Source organism: Malaclemys terrapin, chromosome 8 (assembly GCF_027887155.1).
Source record: "Malaclemys terrapin pileata isolate rMalTer1 chromosome 8, rMalTer1.hap1, whole genome shotgun sequence".
NCBI lineage: Eukaryota > Metazoa > Chordata > Testudines > Emydidae > Malaclemys > Malaclemys terrapin.
Window position 1 is genome coordinate 4,450,027 of NC_071512.1, and position 21,409 is coordinate 4,471,435.

The 21,409-nt window shown below is 43.1% G+C and overlaps 1 protein-coding gene across 1 annotated transcript in view; it reads right to left on the reverse strand.

Annotated features, from left to right (window-relative positions):
* GALNT10 (polypeptide N-acetylgalactosaminyltransferase 10) overlaps window positions 1–21,409 on the reverse strand; it is a 125,638-nt gene that overhangs the window by 11,592 nt on the left and 92,637 nt on the right. Inside the window, exons 5-8 of the mRNA XM_054036860.1 lie at window positions 20,662–20,847; window positions 17,497–17,680; window positions 16,511–16,628; window positions 4,715–4,822 (exon numbers count right to left, since the gene is read on the reverse strand). Coding sequence (XP_053892835.1) covers window positions 4,715–4,822; window positions 16,511–16,628; window positions 17,497–17,680; window positions 20,662–20,847 — 596 coding nt within the window. The remainder of the gene's footprint in view (window positions 1–4,714; window positions 4,823–16,510; window positions 16,629–17,496; window positions 17,681–20,661; window positions 20,848–21,409) is intronic.

A 21,409-nucleotide genomic window follows, 5' to 3' on the forward strand; every position in this document is an offset into this window, starting at 1 on the left:
CACTGAGGTCTGAGATGACAACTTCCCACTCCTACTTCTCTGATCCACCCTGCCACATCCTTTGTGAATGAGATCTGCAGCACCCAGTTTTGGAAAGCATCTTTTTACAGAATTCTCTCCTCTCCACTATTAATTCTGTTATATACAAAACTAAGAGAAACTGAACATTGAGGCACAGTAAGTGGGAGACTATACAGACTAGATGCAGTCCCTTCAGAACGTCCCCCACTGTTTGCTTCCTGTTAACAATACAGGTATCAGGTTTGGCTCTGACCAAGTCACTTGAAAAAACAACAATAGCAAAGCCTCTCATAGGCCACCTCGATTTCCATACTGGCTCTAAAATGGGACTCAAGTCTTCATTTGGGAGAAAAACTCAGATACTTTTATCAATATATCAAGCAGGTAACTGCACACACTGAATTTTAGTTTCAATACATTACTAAACCAGCAATTTAATCATTTCAGTGCAGGTAGTTAGCGAGCATTAAATCCACAATGTAGCTATACCCAGCTTCTTGACTGCTGCCAAACACCCCCAGTACATCCAGCACAAAGCACCTGCTGTGCTGCCTAACATAGTGAGTACAATATGTCATTAGCTCCCTCACTGCTGCCTGGCAACATTAGGCACTCTCACTGGAATAAACTCGCTGGACTGCCGAGCACAAGTACACCTGACGTACCAATTTCAATGGAATGCACAACTGGCAGCAATGCATTTGCCACGGAGGATTAGAAGCAAAACCAGCTAAGGTAATTGCAAGCAAGTGACATTCTTATCCAGCTCCAAATACAGTCCAACACCCTCCCTTCCTGAGGCGTCACTTTATGATCTGATTTGCCACCAACTAAATGTAAACCTTAGCCTAAATGTTCTCCAAGTCTGGTGATTCCAAGGTTTCCAGCAGGACACGCCCTCCTCCCCCTAATTCCCTCTGACATCCTGGAGGAGTTAACAAGGAATCGGAGGATTCTAACATTGCAGGGGAGATGAACAGAAGAACACTGCATCTCTCTCTGAGGTCATTACTTTAATACATTCCAAATATATCATTAGGGCACAGTCTCGTTCAAGTGAGATGTTCTGACCCTCTGATGTAGATATAGCCAGGTAGGAGCACTGTTTCTTGGTTTAGTTTTCTATCCGTTCTGTTTCTATTATCTTTTCCCACCAGAGGACGCTACTACCCTTTTTCAATTTACTTGGAAACCAGAGGTAGAAAACTGCAGCATATAGTGCTAAGGACGACAAGTTTCACTTTTACAAGCTGTACTAGCCAACAATCCATTACCCATCAAAAATCTCCCCTTTCCTTCCTCAGTTAGGGCTTCAACCTGACCATCCACTTTAATCTGCTCCTGAGAAACATTTTCCTGACCAATGAGATCTTTCTGTGCTTGATCTAATTCCAGATTCACTTCTGAGACATTAGACAGACATTCAGAAACTCCATTCATAGACAAACAGCTTTTTCCCGCCAGGTTAGAATCCCCCTCTCCCTGGCCACAGCAAAACGGGTTAAACACAGAAAACTGCTCAGAGTAATACAACATCATAGAGGGGTAGCCGTGTTAGTCTGTATCAGCAAAAACAACTAGGAGTCCTTGTGGCACCTGAGAGACAAACACATTTATTTGGACATAAGCTTTTGTGGGCTAGAACCCACTTCATCGGAAGGTGCCACAAGACCTCCTCGTTGTTAGTGCTAGGGATATAATCTTCCTTCTTTCTCAACTACAATATTGAAGAAATTTGACTGGATAGGCCTTTCCTCTAACTTACTCTTCCAGTACAGTGTGAGGTATGAGGATGAAGGGACTCTGTTTGTCTTTTACTATTAATTTAGGAAGTTTTAATAAATTTGCAAAAATTTGCCATGTAAATATCAAACACAAAACCAATCATTACAACATTGTTTGCAGTGTTGTAGCCGTGTTGGTGCCAGGATATTGGAGACACAAGGTGGGTGAGGTGATATCTTTTGTTGGATCAATTTCTGGGGGGAACGAGACAGAGTTAAAACACAGCTCTTCTTCAGGTCTGGGAAAGGTACAGACAAGTGTCAGAGCTAGATACAAGGTGACAAATTATTTAGCATAAGAGGGGAAAGTGATGCAGGAGACCATCTAAGAGGAAGTAGGCAATTAACACTTCTGTAGTCACAGGACAAAGGAGGTTAGTGAGTTACCGGACTGTTGTACTCATGAAACCAATATTTCTGATAGCATGATTTTATGAAGTCAAGTTCCCAGGCTCGTCTTTTGTAGGTGATGTCCTATGACAGAAAACGTGTTAATTGCCCACTTCCTCTTAAATGGTCTCCTGAAACGTGTTTTACTCTTTAGTCTAAATAAACTGTAGTTAGCTGTGACACACTGAGTACCTTTCCCAGACCCGAAGAAGAGCTCTGTATAATTTCAAAAGCTTGTCTTTCACAAACAGAAGTTCCTCACACACCTGGTGGCTCTCATATCCTTGGACCAAGACGGCTACACCGCCACTGCAAAAAAACCTGCGTGTCAGCCACTTCCATGCAAGGGGGCCTAGTTACTATGATGGGTGCCCTAGAAATACCTCTTCTGCTTTCTTTCCGTTAGTAACGCTAGTGCTCATGCTGTCCTGTCTCCTTACCTCAGTCACAGATCGTGCCTCTTGTGTTTATTCTGGTGATCACAAATTGCTGTGCTGGCTCAGTGGTTTGAGCATTGGCCAATCCTTGAGGGGGCCATTTAGGGATCTGGGGCAAAAAAAAACGTGTCTGGGGATTGGTCCTGCTTTGAGCAGGGGGTTGGACCAGATGACCTCCTGAGGTCCCTTCCAACCCTGACATTCTATTCTATTCTCTCCAGAAGCAAACGTGAACACTTTCCCAATGTCCACAGCACGACACAGGTTGCATGTTTTACAATAAGTCCAAATACTCCGCAGTTGCCAGCTGCATGATAAGTGTCTGTGCTTCCCTCCTGCCACCCCGCCTCCTACGTTAGCAGCATGTTTCTGATTTACGTTTCACCGTTGGCCCCGCTGCAGGTGCTCAGCATAGGGCACAGCTGCAAAGGGGTTGCATCTGACAATGTGGCTAGTGTCATTGCTCAAATTAGCACTCATTGTGAGCCTTCGCTGCTTATTCTGAGCGTGTATTCAGGCAACTCTCCAGCAGCTCACATGTTTGCCCACAGTGAAACAGACCAGGCATTCTACTGCTTTCTCTTAAGTCAGCGCAGAATACTTAATTCTGGAGGGGCTCCGCTTTGGATAAAGGCCTGCCTCTTTCCCTTCTCCCACTCCTTTGAAAGGCAGAGTTGATCTCCGTTTATCACCTAGCATTGCGGTCTCTATTCATCCCTGGCTACCAAATGAAGCCCGGATCAGGAGGCAAACTAGTTTCCTACCAAACACCAGCAGGAAGGTGGAAAACACCCCAAAAGGAGATACTGGACACGGCTGTTGTCGCTCTGTCAAATACTCCAGACGGGGGGAAGGGGCCCCACCGATAATGACTGCTGCAGGAGGGGACTGCAATTCCAAATTTCTTTTTGTTATTTTAATCCCCTTTAGAGAACTAAGTTGCAGCTTTAGTGGTGACGGATGCTCACAGTAAGTGGGACTGAGATCTACCCATTTGCTCTTTCCTATTGCTTCCTTTGCTCTTACCTTCTTCCTCCTGTACAGAGAACTCCCTGATCTATCCAATGCTCCCTTTCCCTCCCACCTGCCTCAGAGACAGCAACCCACTCTCCTCTCCACCCACTTGTCCCTTACTTTCCTATTCCCCTTGTAGATAAGTAGAAGGGTGGTTTGCTCAATGGGGCGATGTACTTCTCTGGTAGAGTGTCCTTGTTTGGTGAAGGTGTTTTTAAGTGGGTTGAAGTGTAAATCCTGGATTTTCTCAGTGGTATCTGAGTGTCTGAACCCGTAGCTGTATCTCCACTGCTTCAATGATCAATACTCTGCACAATTCGCCCTTCAAGATTCATGCCTATCAAAACGTGGTGCACTTCATCCAGTGCACTAAACACCCCAGTAACAACTATGTGGGTGAAACGAAGCAATCACTATGCGTGGGTGAATTCACACAGAAAAATGATAAACATCGTATTGCCCATGGGTGAATACTTTTCACAAAATGATCACACCATATCTGACCTCTCAGTCCTCATCCTCAAAGGAAACCTGCACACCACCTCCATAAAACGGGCCTAGGAGCTTATATTAATTATATTGGAATATAATGAGATCCCTTTATTTAAACAGAGTATTACCATATTATGAACACCTATAACATGCTATGAGGCTGAAAGGTCTTTCTATCATTGAATCACCATCCTGTACCACACTGCCCAGAATGTCTCCTAAGCTATCATGACATTGAAATTTTACACAATGATAAAAGCATACCGTACCTTTTACTGGGATTGTATTGCCGACAGCCAGCCAAGCACACAGCCCCATAACTCCAAATGCCCTGAAAATTTTGGTCAAGATCCAGAGTAGCTTCTGGTTACTATTAGATTTCCACTCTATTGGAGGGGGCAGGGGAGAATGAATGTACCTTGCCCTAACAGAGGGACAAATTTGCTAAGCCAGTACGTCTTTTTCTGTCTCTAAGCATGATACAAGCTAGGGAGAGTTGAGGCTTGTGGAGTACTCAAAATGCCTGTCCCTGGGCCTCTGAAGTTGCAAAGGAAGGTTATTTAGAAAAACACTTACCCTCGCCAGACTGACTCCTGTTGGAACCTTGTAAGGAACGTATTTCCTGTAGATATGACCCACTCGGGAGCAAGGGATGTCCTCCATGCGACCCCCACACATCCACACCTGTAGGATGGCAGAGAGGGACAGAGACAATTGGAATTCACTTCAGTTGAAAAGCAAAACACTTTCAATATAGGAAAATTTACAGAAGCTTTGTACTTTACAGACTGATTCAAACCTGATTGCTGGCTGCTCACAGGGGGGCATCTTTCAGTTTAGCCAAAGGATTAGCATATTGGCCGTAGAGATGCTTTAGATCCTTGGCCATCAGGTGGGAAGAAGCTAAGGACTCTTTCTGAACAGCACAGCTCTGACAGATTATTTCCCAAATTAAGGTGGAATGGTGTATTATTGCACATAGGGATTAAAAATTGGATCCCCATGCCAAATCCTGTGCTCTGCGTCAGGCAAAAGTAACTTGGGGGGAGAACACTATAGGTCAGATCATGTGCTACACAAACACCCTTGATGGAATTATTCACAAGCCTGTCTAAGCTTCAAACCAGAAAATACTGGCTTCCATGCTTTTGTACTGTCGCTGGGTATCAGAGCAAAGTCTAGGTCTAGGAGATCAATGCTATGCTTTTAATGCAGACACACACTCCTAGCTTCTGCAGCCCTCCAATTAGTGGAAGTCCCTGTCTGGTGAAAACAATTACATTAAAAAAAAAAAAGGTAAGAAAGTCAATGGAACAGAGCATTAGTTGCAGAATAATGACCTGATGCTTGATTAGTGTCAAGGTGAGGCCAAGAAGTTTATTTTCCATGCAGAGACATTGATTCTGTGCCAACATCCTTTAACATCTTTCTTTTATACCTAGATTAATGCGGATGTAATCTTTTTGCCTGACTAAGTGAATGCAAGAGAGTGAATGCTGCTTTCTGTACCAGTGAGTAAATGCATTCCAGTAGGTTTAGGTGCTTCAGCCAATCAGAGAACATCTAATCTATAAGTTAAAAATAAGATATTGCACTTTTATTAGAGGACTGGCGTCCGATTCAGTTGGCTTTTTTTTTTTTTTTTTTTTTTTTTTTTTAATATAAAGTGCTTGTCTTGGCAAAGGAGGGGCAGACAAACATTTAACTCCCTGACGGAGGCTCCATTAGGTATATTCCTGGTTCCTACTGATCTTCAAACAGCTGCTTCTATTTTCTCTTGCTTTCATTTAGTAGGACACACTTGACATTGTCTTGCCCTTGATTTGATACCCAAATCCCACCTCAGTACCCAAAAGCTCTATATGTGATATATATATATATATGTATGTGACTGTGTACCCCATAAGGCTTCATGGGAATATGCTTCTGAATGTATATATGATATAACTGGAATATGTTTTATGCTACATATGCCATGTAACATAGCTCTGTAATGGTTATGTTCTACTGAATACATTCCTGCTATTTGTATGCATGTATCGTTTTTGAACTTGAAGTTAGGAATATTGGCTGTATACTTGCATGATAACCTTAGTGAAGCATTTGGTCAGCTTCTTGAGAAAGGAATGTGCAAATTAACTGCCCAATCAAGAAGCACGTAAGCCAACAATGAACTCAAAGACGCCAATCCATATCGGAGCTTTCCCAGGAATGTGGCTTGGCTGGTAAGAAACTCACTCATGCATTGACATGTGACTTGCCCATGTGACTCCAAAACTCCATCTTGGAGCTGGACTTTGCATAGGTGAGAGGAGGGGGTCTCCACCCACAAGAGAAAGTCTATTTAAGCCTGGGAGAGACCCCTCCATTTTGTCTTCAGCTGGCTAAAGAGATAGCCTCTCCACCCCCAAGGATACCTGAAAGAAACTTGAACAAAGGACATTAACTACAGGGGGTGTGAGTGATTGCTGGACCCAGACTAGCAGGGGACTAGTCTGTAAAAGGAAGCTTACTGGAACTGGTGAGGTTTTATTTGTATTCAGTTTTCTTAGACAGACTTGCGTGTTTTATTTTATTTCACTTGGTAATTCACTTTGTTCTGTCTGCTATTACTTGGAACCACTTAAATCCTACTTTCTGTACTTAATAAAATCACTTTTTACTTATTAATTAACCCAGAGTGTGTATTAATATGTGGGGGGGGGGAGGGGCGCAAATAGCTGTGCATCTCTATCAGTGTTATAGAGGGCAAACAACTTATGAGTTTACCTAGTATAAGCTTTATACAGGGTAAAATGGATTTATTTGGGGTTTGGACCCCATTGGGAGTTGGGCATCTGAGTGGTAAAGACAGGAACACTTCTATAAGTTGCTAAGTCTGCAGCTTTGGGGCACGTGGTTCAGACCCTGGGTCTGTGTCGGGGCAGACGGGCATGTCTGGCTCAGCAAGAAGGGGGGCTGGAGTCCTGAGCTGGCAGGGAAAGCAGGGGCAGAAGTAGTCTTGGCCCATCAGTTGGCAGTTCCCAAGGGGGTTTCTGTGATCCAACCCATCAATATATATTACAAGATGGTGACCAAGGGCCTGCAAACTAAGGCAGCATTATTGGTCCATGTCTTCATCATGGTTAATTTGGACTCCTGCAATTCACTGTACAATGAGTTTAGTCCACAGCTCCATGCAGAGAAGGCAATTCATTAACATTCTACGGATACAATATTAAATATTTAGAAAGGGAATGAAAGATTTGGCCAAGGCTGCTGCATAATTACTAGTTATAACACTAAAGTCCTTTGGAGTTTCATCTCTATCTACTGGCCCCATGCCATTTAATAATCATTGTCATTTCTTGTGTACAGCTTAATGAAGTTTCATCTCTTTATATTATCAGTTTCCTGAGACCAGAATTCCACTAACCCAGAATATTTTAATCAAATGTTTGTTGTTGGAAAGAATACAAAAAGGAATTTTGACTGAAACTCTGGTCTATGGATTTTTGTTCCTTTAGTATTTTTTTTAATTACTGTTGTATCTTGAGAGGACAGGATAGTTACTGTAGAGGAATAAAGTCGGTACTCCATTTAACTTTTGGAGTGCTTTCAGTTGTCCTTTCTACTGGTACTATTAGAGTGGTGTTCCTTACTCTAACGCCTGTGCAATACAAGTTACATTAGTAGCAGGTTGCAGCAGTGGCTGGAATAGGATTTCACTACTTGGACATAATCAGAATTTCTATTGACCTAGGGACCAAGAATTCAGTATTATACAGTGATATTTTAAGCCCACAAAATGCAGCTCTGCTATGGGGTTCAGCAGCTCTGCAAGGCTTTTGGGACAGAAAGCAGGATTCAATGTATGGAACTTGGTTGGGAAGCAAGGATGGCTGCAGGAGCAGCGAGAGAAACCTGGAGTTTAGGAGTTCCCAGTGCAGATAGTCTGTGTAGGAGGACTTCAGAGTCTTCTGAGCCAGGGAAACCCTGCAGAGCTTTAGTGATCAATAAGGCTGAAGGTCCCACTAAGGCAGAGAAATAACGGTACCTTGCTTCTACCTAAGGCACTACTCCTGTGGGAGGGCTACACCAGCTGTGCTCTTCCTCATCCCAGGGCATTAGCATTGTGTGCCGATAAAAGGACTGCCTGAACCCAAGTTTAAAACGTATAAGCAGTCTCTCCCACCCCCAGCAGCGTAGTCATTAGGGAATATGGAATTCCCACTTCTCATTAGGGAATATGGAATTTAATTTAGATTAGTTTACCCACTTCTTTTTTTAAACGACTACACCCCTGTTCCCTTCTCCTGCCTCATCATTCCATGCCCTACATTCACTCATCTCCTTTCCACTGCACAGCTCCTCCTGCCTCACCTTCACCACGTGTGGGAGATATGAAAGGGAAAAGGAAAAAAGAGCGAGAGAGCAAAGCACATGTGCCCTAGAACCCCTTCTTCTCCTGCCTCCAAGACACAATCATCCTTGGACTCCTAAAACAGGTCACCCACAATAACAGTAATGGACAGAAGACTGCCTCCCATCTTGTCAGACACAGGTCTGGCCGTAGTGATCATGCACATGCCTGCCACATTAGATTGTTACAACACATCATACGTCTGGGTGAATCCACAGAATCTAAGGAACCTCCATTGGTTCAGCATACAGCTGCCACCTTATAACATGCAGACTGACAGGAGCACATAATTTTGGGGCTTGGATCCAGGCACTATCTGCCCTTGAGCTACCAAGTCCTGGTCTTAATCGTCAAGACTCAGTGCACTGGGACCAAGCTATCCAAAGACACTCTTCCTCTCTGGGACCACAGACTCAGGCAGCGTGCAGTCAGTAGGAATAAGATCAGCTGCCCTGGAACACCCTTGCTAGATGAGCTAAGGTAAGCCACAGATTTACAATTTTTGGATAGCACTGATACTAGGGGGGTGAACAGGGTGTGAGAACCTACACAGACCAGAGAAATAGGCTTAGACTGAACCTCCGTAGTCATTCCTACATTTTATACAGCACTTTTCACCAGTAGATCTCAAAGCACTTCACAAGGATGTGAAGTATCAGTATCATTGATGGAAGACGTCACCTGGCATCAGAGACGATTACAATCACAATAGAAGACATCATTACAAAAGATCCCAAGAGGAGACAGACTATTAAGCCAAGTAAATTGCTGAAAGAACATGGAACATACAGATAGTAATTTCTACATCCACTTTTCTGACCATGATTTAAAATATTTGGCTGCCTATTGACTTCTGTGCAATTGCAGCACTCTGGGAATGAAGCAACAAGCTTGGTGAGTCCTACTGACGTACCACAAGGAGCTTTCAAATATATTCAGCTCAGCTTTTGGTGCCTTTTAAATATTTCCTCATTCTGTAAGTGACAATGTGGCACTCAAGAAGTACAAATCTAATTTTAAAGCATGCTTCCCATTCATTTTCATTGCTGCGTTGATGTGTTTTATTAGCAAGCTTCTTTGTGTGATGACAGAATTCATTACAGCCTGCATGAAGACAATTACCAGCTCTTATCTATAAAACTGGAGGAAAGGGGGGGGGGGAAGGAGTGTGACAGGCATCAGCAAAACATGGCTAACAGAAAGAATTAGAAAGTTAGCATTGAAGGAAAAACATATATACGGTAATCAAGGATTTGTCAAGTAACTGCAGGACAAACAAATTCAAAATAGCTGTGTGCCAGCTGAGAGAATGGGTGAAATCAATTACCCATGTCAGGTGGTTTTAAGTAAGGCCTACAGTTAATCTGTATGAGACATAATACAACAGTAATAATACACCATTTTAAAGTAAAGTGCTGAGTCAACTTTCCTTTTCTGTAAGGCAGGACCGTTGCCTTCACAAGAACGTTTGTCATGATCTGTTGCCTTTTTCCATATTAAAAACAGAGCTGGGATGGTTCTGTGTTTATTCTGAGTGGAGCTGATATAATGTGGAACTTCCTATCTTCCCTGGCTACCATGACAGTAGATATCAAAGTTTCATTTTGAGGAGATGAGCTTCAAGGGTCTAGTAGCCATCACTAAAGCTCCTTGAGGACTACATATAAAGGCAGTCAGGGGAGCTAGTAACTCATCTGGTGATCTAATCACATCTCTTTCCGGAGTAATGGAAATAAATATTCACAACTCCTGCAATCCTGGGTCTTGAGGGAAGGTGGTCTGGAATCAGGAGAACTGGGGTCAAATCCTGGCCCCAATGAAGTCAATAGGAGTTTTGCAACTGACTTCAATGGGGCCAGAATTTCTCACCTAGGCAGATTAACTCTACAACAGGTAATATTATCCCAGTCTTCTCTGGCAGACTGTAATGCTTCATTCACTATCTGCAATTTAGAACTTCTGATGGAATGTGATAGGGAAACAAAGTAATATTTCACCCCTTCTCCACTATCCTCACGTTATGCTAGTACATTTGTGGTCTGCTGCTCCAAGTAGCAATGTCATACAAGTCTTTAGGAAAAAACAGCACTGTTAGAGTATAATTCCAAACTATCTGGATGTACAAAGTCTACAATTTCCAGAGAATATGCCGGAATGACCACATGCTGCCCCACGAGAACTGGGAAGCAGCAAAGGAATCAGCCAGATCTTGGAAAGAAAGCCAACCTTCTACTATCTACAAGGGTAATAGGAAAGTAAGGGACAAGTGGGTGGAGAGGAGAGTGGGTTGCTGTCTCTGAGGCAGGTGGGAGGGAAAGGGAGCACTGGATAGATCAGGGAGTTCTCTGTACAGGAGGAAGAAGGTAAGAGCAAAGGAAGCAATAGGAAAGAGCAAATGGGTAGATCTCAGTCCCACTTACTGTGAGCCTCCGTCACCACCAAAGCTGCAACTTAGTTCTCTAAAGGGGATTAAAATAACAAAGAAATTTGGAATTGTGTGTGACTGCACAAAGCAGTCCCCTCCTGCAGCAGTCATTATCCGTGGGGCCCCTTCCCCCCGTCTGGAGTATTTGACAGAGCGACAACAGCCGTGTCCAGTATCTCCTTTTGGGGTGTTTTCCACCTTCCTGCTGGTGTTTGGTAGGAAACTAGTTTGCCGCCTGATCCGGGCTTCATTTGGTAGCCAGGGATGAATAGAGACCGCAATGCTAGGTGATAAACGGAGATCAACTCTGCCTTTCAAAGGAGTGGGAGAAGGGAAAGAGGCGGCCCTTTATCCAAAGCCGAGCCCCTCCAGAATTAAGTATTCTGCGCTGACTTAAGAGAAAGCAGTAGAATGCCTGGTCTGTTTCACTGTGGGCAAACATGTGAGCTGCTGGAGAGTTGCCTGAATACACGCTCAGAATAAGCAGCGAAGGCTCACAATGAGTGCTAATTTGAGCAATGACACTAGCCACATTGTCAGATGCAACCCCTTTGCAGCTGTGCCCTATGCTGAGCACCTGCAGCGGGGCCAACGGTGAAACGTAAATCAGAAACGTGCTGCTAACGTAGGAGGCGGGGTGGCAGGAGGGAAGCACAGACACTTATCATGCAGCTGGCAACTGCGGAGTATTTGGACTTGTTGTAAAACATGCAACCTGTGTCGTGCTGTGGACATTGGGAAAGTGTTCACGTTTGATGCTTCTGGAAGAGGGCTTAGAGAAGCACAGCAATTTGTGATCACCAGAATAAACGCAAGAGGCACTATCTGTGACTGAGGTAAGAAGACAGGACAGCATGGGCATTAGAGTAGGGCCATATCTATACTAGCGAGGTTACAGCGGCATAGCTGTACCGTTGCAGCTGTTCAATCGCTTGGATAGCTGCTCTATGCAGCTGAGAGAGAGCTCTCCCACCGACAGCGCTGTTCACGTCGGCGCTTCTGTCCATGGAACTTATGACGCTTGGGTGTGTGGTTTTCTCACATCCCTGATGGCGACATAAATTATACAGACAAAAGTGGTAGTGTAGACGTAGCCTTACTAACAAAAGGGAATCAGAAGAGGTATTTCTAGAGCCCTCATCATTGTAGTATCTAGGTTCCCTTGGATGGGAATGGCTGACACAGTGGGGTTACTGTATTATGCAAGTTGATGCAAGGATACACATTCCTCTCATTGGTGGTGGGTGGAGGAGAAAAAACGAAGAACAGAAAACAGGAAGGGAGATTTTTTATTTATTTATTTTAAACACTTTCCTCTTGGTTCCTACAGGAGGCTGACTATTGGGATAGACAGATGGCTCTTTGGCCTGTGTGTGGCAATTCCTGTTTGTTTTAAGGGATGGAGGAAATAACAGGAAAAGGAGGCCAACTAGGAAGTCAGTGTGTGATGTTTTGACTGCAACCAGGGATCTGACTGGAATAAGGGGCAACTACTTCCTGCTATTTCAGATTTGTGTTTTTTTCACTACTTAAGAACAAAAATCCAGCCACCAGTTGCGTTTTTCACCAAACACAAGCATGAAAAAGGCCAGTTTCCACTCTCTTTTCCCGCATTCTACATCACTGTGTCCATGGGCCTGCTCTGCTATCTAGCACAACAAATAAACAAATCTGTTGAAATTATAAAAATAAAAAGTGTATTCTGCCGAGCCTAATAATAAATAAACCGAAGGTAGGTACCTTAGCTTTAAAATCGGGGTCTTAATTATTTGACAATGTCCCTTTTGACAAGAAATTTCATAGCTTCAAAATTCTATCTGCATGTCTTCTTATTATGAACAAACCTTCTATTCTTGTAATTCCGGCACAATTATTAAATCAATGAGCCACAGATGAATGTATCAATTTATCTTAATTTCTGAAATACAGTGAGCCTCTTTCAGTTAAAACTTCATTTTCTGTCACAAAGAAAGAAAAAGGGGTCTTTGCTGAGATTAATTAGAGTAAATTTAGCCCTTCATAAATTACCCTCTGGACTGAAATAAAACACACTGCGTTTCAGAGAGAATAAGCAAACAGATGAATGAAGTAGTCTTGTTTCCTGTAGATCAAGCAGTGTGACTGTCTGCTGCGGCATGAGACACACAAAGGGACTGCATAGCCACTGTCATCGCTCTTGGAAACCAGCATTTTCAAAAGGGGACCAAGAGAAAGAAGATGAATACTGCCTATGCCCTCTCCTGCAGAGAATTACAATATTACACAATTTCATTACACAACACTGAAAGGGATAAATGGATCCAACTGTAATGGAATCTCCAAGGGGAGACTTCCCCCCCCTTCTCTAGTAGAGAAGACAAGAGACCTCCAATATGGTTTTATTACTTAACCTTTTGTAAATAAACAATGGGAGGACAATATCATTTATGGTGTGAAGTATCAGAGGGGTAGCCGTGTTAGTCTGAATCTGTAAAAAGCAACAGAGGGTCCTGTGGCACCTTTAAGACTAACGGAAGTATTGGGAGCATAAGCTTTCGTGGGTAAGAACCTCACTTCTTCAGATGCAAGATAACTGCCAGATGAACAGAGTTTGACAGGTCTTTAAACAGCATAAAGTCGTGCAGATTGGTGAAGCTACTTGGTGAAAGAAACAAAGAAGATATGAACTGGAGTAGGGACTCTGGCTGCCTCAGCTGAACTGTGCATTGTTTCATGGTCATTGCTACAATCTGTTGGACCCATACTGACGCCAGGTAGTTTCTTTCAGTCACACCTAGGACTATAAAAATCAAAATGCTAATGCAATCTGTTAAAGGAAAATTGCAAATTAAACCACAACTGAGTTAAACCGCAGATATGGGGTTGAATTCCCTCTAGGGCGTAAAGGGGCATTCTGTATAGAAATACATTTTAACTAACCTTTAAAAATTCATTCCCTCTGTTTATGAACTCCACTGCCACTTCCAGTTTCACTGAAGATATCTCAGGATGCATCATTTCATGGCAACACAGACAACAGGAGTCTCATCGGTCGCAATGACACCACTTTTGCTCAACAAATTCATGCACCACAGAGACCTGTGTCTTGGGCTCAGGCAATCAGCAGTGGTTAGCAGAACCTTCCCCAAGCCAGGTGAGTCATCACTATCAGCCACTTAGTTTTCCAAACGTTTGGGGCTTATGAGAAATGAGAGCGGTCTTAGTCTAGCTCTTAGCAGTCAGGACTGGTTGGTTAGAGACTAAACCATTCTCAACTCTGGCTTCTCTAATTCAGGACTGAAACCACCAACTGGTAAGTGTGGAGATGTCTGCATAGCCACTGCCCATACTGTGCCTGTTCTGTGAAAAGAAGACTTCATTCATCAGAGTCTATAGCTCCAACATTTTTAATGAGTTCTACATTGAGAAAACAAAATGAAGCCAGAGTTCTGCAGATGTCAGTAAGGAGAAAACATACCAATGTGGGAGGTGAGAATTTTCACACACTTCCATGGCTTCAGAAGAATGGAAGATTATAAAAGATATAGGTATCTCAACAGCATTAAATCATGGCCAATAGAGTGTTTCCTTATGTCATCCTCAAATGTCTAAGTGTTTAACAGTCACAACTGGGATAAAAAATAGCCTCATTCATATGAAATGAGCATTGTCAGAGCCTCAAAAACATATGCACTGCCATCCTGGATTAGACCAGTTCTCCATCTAGACCAATATCTGGCCTTTGGCAGCCGTTGGACACTTCAGAGGAAATGCAAGAAACCTCATAGCAAGGAGAAACGTCTTCCTAATACACATCAGATCTCAGTTTGTGCCCTGAAGCATGACAGTTTAAATTTATTTAGAGGTAAAAAAAATTGCAATACAACTTACTGTCCATATATATACACACACACCTAACCCTCTTAGGAATCCTACCAAACTCCTGTTCAGTATTTTCCAATCCAATATTTTACACACACACACACACACACACACACACACACCCACCCACCCACCCACCCACCCACCCAGTGGTTGCAAAGTCAAGCACCCAGCAGTTAGGAAATGCCAGAATTAAAGTTGCTTGTGCAATCTCAGTTCAGCCCCCTTGTGTTTATTCATTATGTTAGTCTAATTACATGATCACATACTACTTTTTCCACAGGACCTCTGCCTCATTCAATGCACATGACAGGCCCACTCTAGAGATGAATCAGGTTAGATAGTAAACGAGGCGGTCTGTAGGACTAACTGCTTCCTTTACTGATAAAGTTGAAAGGTTCCCCTTCCTTTCAACCCCCCGCTGGTTCCAAGTTCCAGTCTCCTTGTCCAGCCAGTCCCAGTCTCCACACTTCTCCTCGTCCAATCTCAGTGTTCTCACATTCCTCCTGCATTTCTCTCACCAGCTCCCAGTCCTTTCCCTCCCCCCGATCTCCTTCAGTCCCAATCTACTTCCTTTCCTCCCTCCTAGGGATGTCCCGATTTTATAGGGACAGTCCCGATATTTGGGGCTTTGTCTTATATAGGCACCTATTACCCCCCACCCCCGTCCCGATTTTTCACACTTGCTGTCTGGTCACCTTACTCCCTCCCCTAGCTCAGTTTTTGTCTCCTCTGCATTCAACACAGATGGCTTTATTCTCCAGCAGGGGATACCACTGAGTGCACAGGAGACAGACTCCTTGCTCTCAGCTCCAGTGCACGGCCCCATTTTGGCCTGCAGCGGCTGGTAGCAACCATTGCAGGAGAAGCCCAGCTTCGCTCCTGTGGCCCTGGCCTGGAGGGAGCACTCATCTGTTCTGTGGAGATGGTACATACGCAGTGTGGTCAGCCCTAGAACCTGCGAGGGAATGGAGCATGCTCAGTGAGGATGGAATCTTTGGAAATTTTAGCTGCTAAAAAAAAAATCAAAGAAGTCTGAGATGTGTGATTTTTCAAAGGCTTCTAACTTGCCCAAATTTGCTCTCCTTGTGAAAATCCATCCAAAAAGTACATCCCTCAAGTCCTGTTCCAAAGCATGGGGACACTAGAGCTTTTCAAAGAAAATGTTGTCAGACCCCTGTTTTAAACAACATGGGCAAAATGTATTTTCCCCTAACCTAGTTCTTGAACGCAACTGAACTATTTTGGCTGGAATTTTCCAGAAAGCATCATCCTAAGGAAGATACCCTGGCATGGAAAATTCCAGCACAAACAGTTAAAGTTTGAAAAAGTTATAAGCAACTGAAAACAGGACCTTGTAATGAGAAATGTCAAGCAACCTTATTATAGGTGGAACTACAAGCCTGGCTTATATTGAATACTGGTCCTAAAATGGATCCTGTGGCACCACACAGGTAATATTTTGTCACATTGCAAATTGACTATCACTAATGCTTTGTTTTCTGTGTCTTAGCCAGTTTAATTCATGACAGTGCTATCCCTCTTACCTACTTACAGCCACCCATACCTTTCAAATGTCTTGTTATATATACACAAGAGATAACTTGTGCTCCATGTCCCAGAGAGCTTCGTAGTTTTCAAGATCTTTTCAAAGCAAAAGTAATTTTCAGAGAACATAGCTCACCTTAAAGGATATTTCATACTGTTCTCCTCCCCATATCTCCAGACCTGCATCATACCCTCCCAGCTCCCAGAACCACTTTCTATCGACTGCAAACAGTCCTCCAGCCATTACAGGAGACCTTAAGGAAAAACCAGACTCCGTATTACAAACATATTCAAGATACAGCGTTCCAGCCGAACATTAAGAAAAACAAGATACCATTAATATTTCTCTCACCACCCACTCCTACTGCCTCTGCGCCTCTGTCAGAGCATCTACCAGTTGTCCTTGCTTTACAACCCTTTCCCACTCCTTGCAACCCAGGAGGATTGGACAGGGCTCCCTTCGGAACCAGTCAACGCCACTCCTCATATTGGCTACTTGGTTCACTGTTGAGTGACACAAGGAATTCCCTCTTCTGGAGGGACCCCACCATGTTACCTATACAGTCCTCCTTGCCCTGCCAGCCTGGGAAGCAAGAGACTGGAAATCAAGTTTCCTAGCATGATTGCAAAGTTATTGGGCGTGCAGAAATTTGACACAATTCTATCGCCCTTTAAGGCTGGCAGGCATAGCCCAATGAAACAGTTTGATCCCAAATGATTGTTTCTGTAATCCACAACAATCATCAAAATTGGTCTAATTATTCTACAGGGTTTTACCTGAGAATGACATATGAGCTATGTGTTAGTTGTTAGTGTCCCTAATGTCATGTCACAAACTTATGTTCCAAGGATCTTGGTAACAGATGACTATATTAGACATTACAATTTTCATTAACTAAACTTCTGCAGAGATTAGGTTTCCAAAAAATAGCCATAGAAGGAGACTGTGTCCACAGTTCTTGGTCTAAATGAAACGTATTACCCAACAAAATAAATAGCTGCTAGAAACAGAGGATAGCTTACCACCAACTTGTGACTCCCAGTACAACAAGGCATAAACAACCTTATAACAGGGCACCTTTTGTTAGCCATCTATCATCACTCTGCATTTCAACAACTTACTCAAAGGGGTCACTAGGATCAGGTTTCTGTAATTCAGGAGGGATAGGGATCCGCTTGTAATACATCTCCCAGTCAAATGCCCCTCGCATTGCATCTCCAGCTTGGGTCTCGTATCCGAAGTGGTCATGGTCAATTACGTCAATCATTGGGCACACAATAGTCTTGCGGTTCCGAGCAATGCGGTCTGAGGATCACAGAGAAAAGGTTAGTAAGCATGTAGCTAGTGGCCCCTTTTACCAGTGGCTCCAGCATTTCTGCCGCTCCAAGCAAAAAAAAAAAAAAAAAAAAAAGAGAAAGAGAAAGAGCTGGCAATTAGGGGAAAAAAAAAAAAAAAAAAGCCGCGATCGGCGGCGGCAGTTCGGCGGCAGGTTCTTTGCTCCTAGAGGGAGTGAGGGACCTGCCGCCCCTCTCCCTTGGCCGCCCCAAGCACCTGCTTGTTAAGCTGGTGCCTAGAGCCGGCCCTGTCTACAGGTATGAAGCCAATATTAAAACAAGAGCCTACTTTATCTCATTACCACAGAACAACTACCATACAACTAGTTAGAATTCTAATACCAAAGCCCAGCTTTAATGTACCACTAAACACCTTCAGATCTAGAGAAGCTGTCTCATTACAGAATGGGTGATTTTTCTGCTTTGTTGTGTTTTTATTTTTTCCTTAAAAACTGCATGTCGGTTCAGTATATACGAGCATGAGGAACCAATTATATTGGCCAGAATTAGGTTAGAATTCTATTTTCCACATAATGTGCATCTCAGTTGTGACCTGTGCTATCACTTCCCCTCAAACTGAAAGGGCAAGTCTGCATTGCAATCATAGGAGGAAACTGCAGCTTTTGTAGACACACCTGAGCTAGCTTTACTCTAGCTAGCATGGGCACAGGTGGCAGTGAAGATACACAACACAGATGTCAGCATGGGCTAGCCAACCAAGTAATTACCCAGGGATCTGGGTGAGCATGTACAGCCCGTGTTGAAACCCACACTGCTGCAGCTTCACTGCTACCATTACCTGAGCTAGCCAGGTATGTCTATATGAGCTGCAGTTACATCCCATGACTGCAGAGTAGACACATCCTAAATCTTTTCTTGGACAGAGGCTCCATGTTACACCAAATTATCTGGTGTTATATGTATTTATGACATCAACCAATTATTTATCATAAGTTATACCTACATGATATAGAAAAATTAGGCTCTCACTCCGGTAACAGCCAGCTTATGGTGTGAGAGAAAAACTGAACACATCACAAATGGAAACAAAAAACCTGGATATCTCCCCACCCTTCTCAGTGGTCCCCTGCCACTTAAAATGCCAGACTAAACAGACGGTCTTGCATGTTCTAAGGACTTTGTGGAGTCCACAAAACTCATTTTAACAAGTGACCTGGATGTGACCCCCTTCAGCATTGGTTGAAAGCTAGTGCAATAACCCATTATGCCACCTAACCCCAATAAGCTTTGAAGTCTCGTGCCAGAATCTGGCAGGAAGTGATTCAGACTAATGGCATAACTAATCTTGGCAGGCTCTAGAAACGTACATCTGCGCCTCCCCTCAATCTTTAATTCCAGCTGAAAAATACTGAGACAGGATTAGTTCCAACCTAGACATCTGGAACTTCTTCAATATTCATTTTAACAACAAGTTTTCTTAATTAAAAGTTAACTTTAAGAACCAAAGTGACAGATAATATATTTTAGATTCCAAGGAACATTTGTAACAAAAAATGTTTTATGTTTTTAAATTGAAGCATACTGTACATGTTCTCATTTAAAAGGCATTTGGACTACTTTTGCTTCCATTCCCTGGGGCTCAGGAAGTCACAAATGTTTTACACCATGCAGAATTAATACCAGACACACAAATGGACAGGCTGTGAAAGTAACAGCATTGCTCTATGAGAACCCAGCAGACAATTTTTCATTTCAGCTTGTGACTGCATTTTTCACCACCTCTTGGTGTGTACTGTCATTATTTGCTAGACAGATGCCATGTTTCACCCCAGAGGTGGCTGCATTCCAATGGCACATATGTCACTTGAAACAGTCTTGTAGAGCAGTCTGATATTCTTCAGGATTAAAGATGCTATATAAACAAACTGCATTGCAACCTTAAGTAAACTGGATACTCCCAGATGCCCACTGTAAGTCATGTGGCTGGTTTAGCGAGCACAGTCCTTCTGGTCCTACAAGTGTCCCGAGTCCAGATCCTGGCACATGCAAAAAAACCAGGTTGAATGGTCTCATCCCACTTCTATCTGGGCATTGCACAAAACTAACTTGCAGTTCGGCACAATTAGTCTCTCACCTAAAGGTAGGGCCAGAATTAGATTAGTAGGGGTGTGGGGTGCTGCAGGTCAGAATTAAGATGCACAGGAAAAAAGCCAGTTCCCTTGAAAAAGAGAACATTGTCCATTTAATACGATACATACGAAAGAATTTACTTTATGAAACCGCAATCCTGTTAAAGTATCCGAGGGGTCGCCGTGTTAGTCTGGATCTGTAAAAGCAGCAAAGAGTCCTGTGGCACCTTCTAGACTAACATGCATCCGACGAAATGGGTATTCACCCACAAAAGCTCATGCTCCAATCTTGTTAAAGACTATTTTAAAGACCACTTGGCAAAGGGTCACACGCATTCTAGATGTATATAGCAGCAGTCCATATTATCCACAAAAAAATGATTTTCCACATGCTTGCAGATTAAATATATTTCCATAGAAACTGTCAAGAGCTATTTAAAAACTACAACCTTAGCTTTATGACCTACAACTAATTTCTCTTTACGAGCTGCTGAATGACTACATGAATGGTTTGCTCTTCCAGCAAACTATAAATTATGCAAGAGTTCTCTTAGCGGGGGGGTAACAGAACATGATCTCTGCTTTTAATTAAACAAAAACAACTGTTTTGGGGGAAATTGTGTGTTTTAGGACTCTTGCATAGAGAAATGCATTGTACTGAAGACTACAGGTCGCCGACAGCTCTCCCAGGATTTTCTTTAGAAAGTCAGTTTTCCAAATAGTCATTTATTTTCTCCTTTGGACATTTCTGAATGAGAAGACAGCAGCCTGGACATACAATAAACCATATGCCGACATCTGTCACCAGCTTTTTACCAGGCTGAAGATCAGTTTTGGGAAACACTTCAAACAACCTCCTTACCTAGCAGAGGCGGCAGCCAGTTCACATTGGCCTCACAGTGAGAATCCAAGAATGTGATAACATCTCCAATTGCCGCAGAGGCCCCCAGCATTCGAGTTCTTATTAGCCCTTCTCTCTTCTTAGTGCGCAGGATTCGGACATTTGGAAACTGGGCCATGTAGTCTTCCAAACGTTTCTTCAGGTGTTCTGGGTAAAAGAGTAAAGTTAAAGAAGGTAAGAAGCACTCCTTAAGATGTAGCTCCCTCCTTAGTTGTTAGCTGTCTTTTGAACATGGTACTGAACAGCCTTTAACTAACAGGAAAGAGAGAGTCCAGGCAAGATGAAGTATGAGTAATCTTTAAACTGTGGGTTCAAAGTTTGCTCATGGATCTGGATCTCTGACGTTTCCATGAACTCAGAAAGAGAACAAATGGATGGAGGAGCTTAAGACTAGAAAGAAGCTGTGAGACAAGAGAACACACAACAGAGCAAAAGCTAATTGACAGACCCTTGGGATAACAATGGAACGATTGACCAATAGCAGGGATGCTCATGAGAGTAGGAGACCAAACTTTTTCAGGAACTGGATCTGGATTGAGTAACTCACTATGCCACAAAAGCACAAAAAGAGCACTTTCAGAATTGTATACAACATTTACTGAATTAGTTTTTCCTGAATTTCTTCAAGCACCCAAAACACATCCACTCTCACACAAATATATACACGCAAAAAAAAAAAAAATTCTAGTGATGTTGATTCTACAAGCTG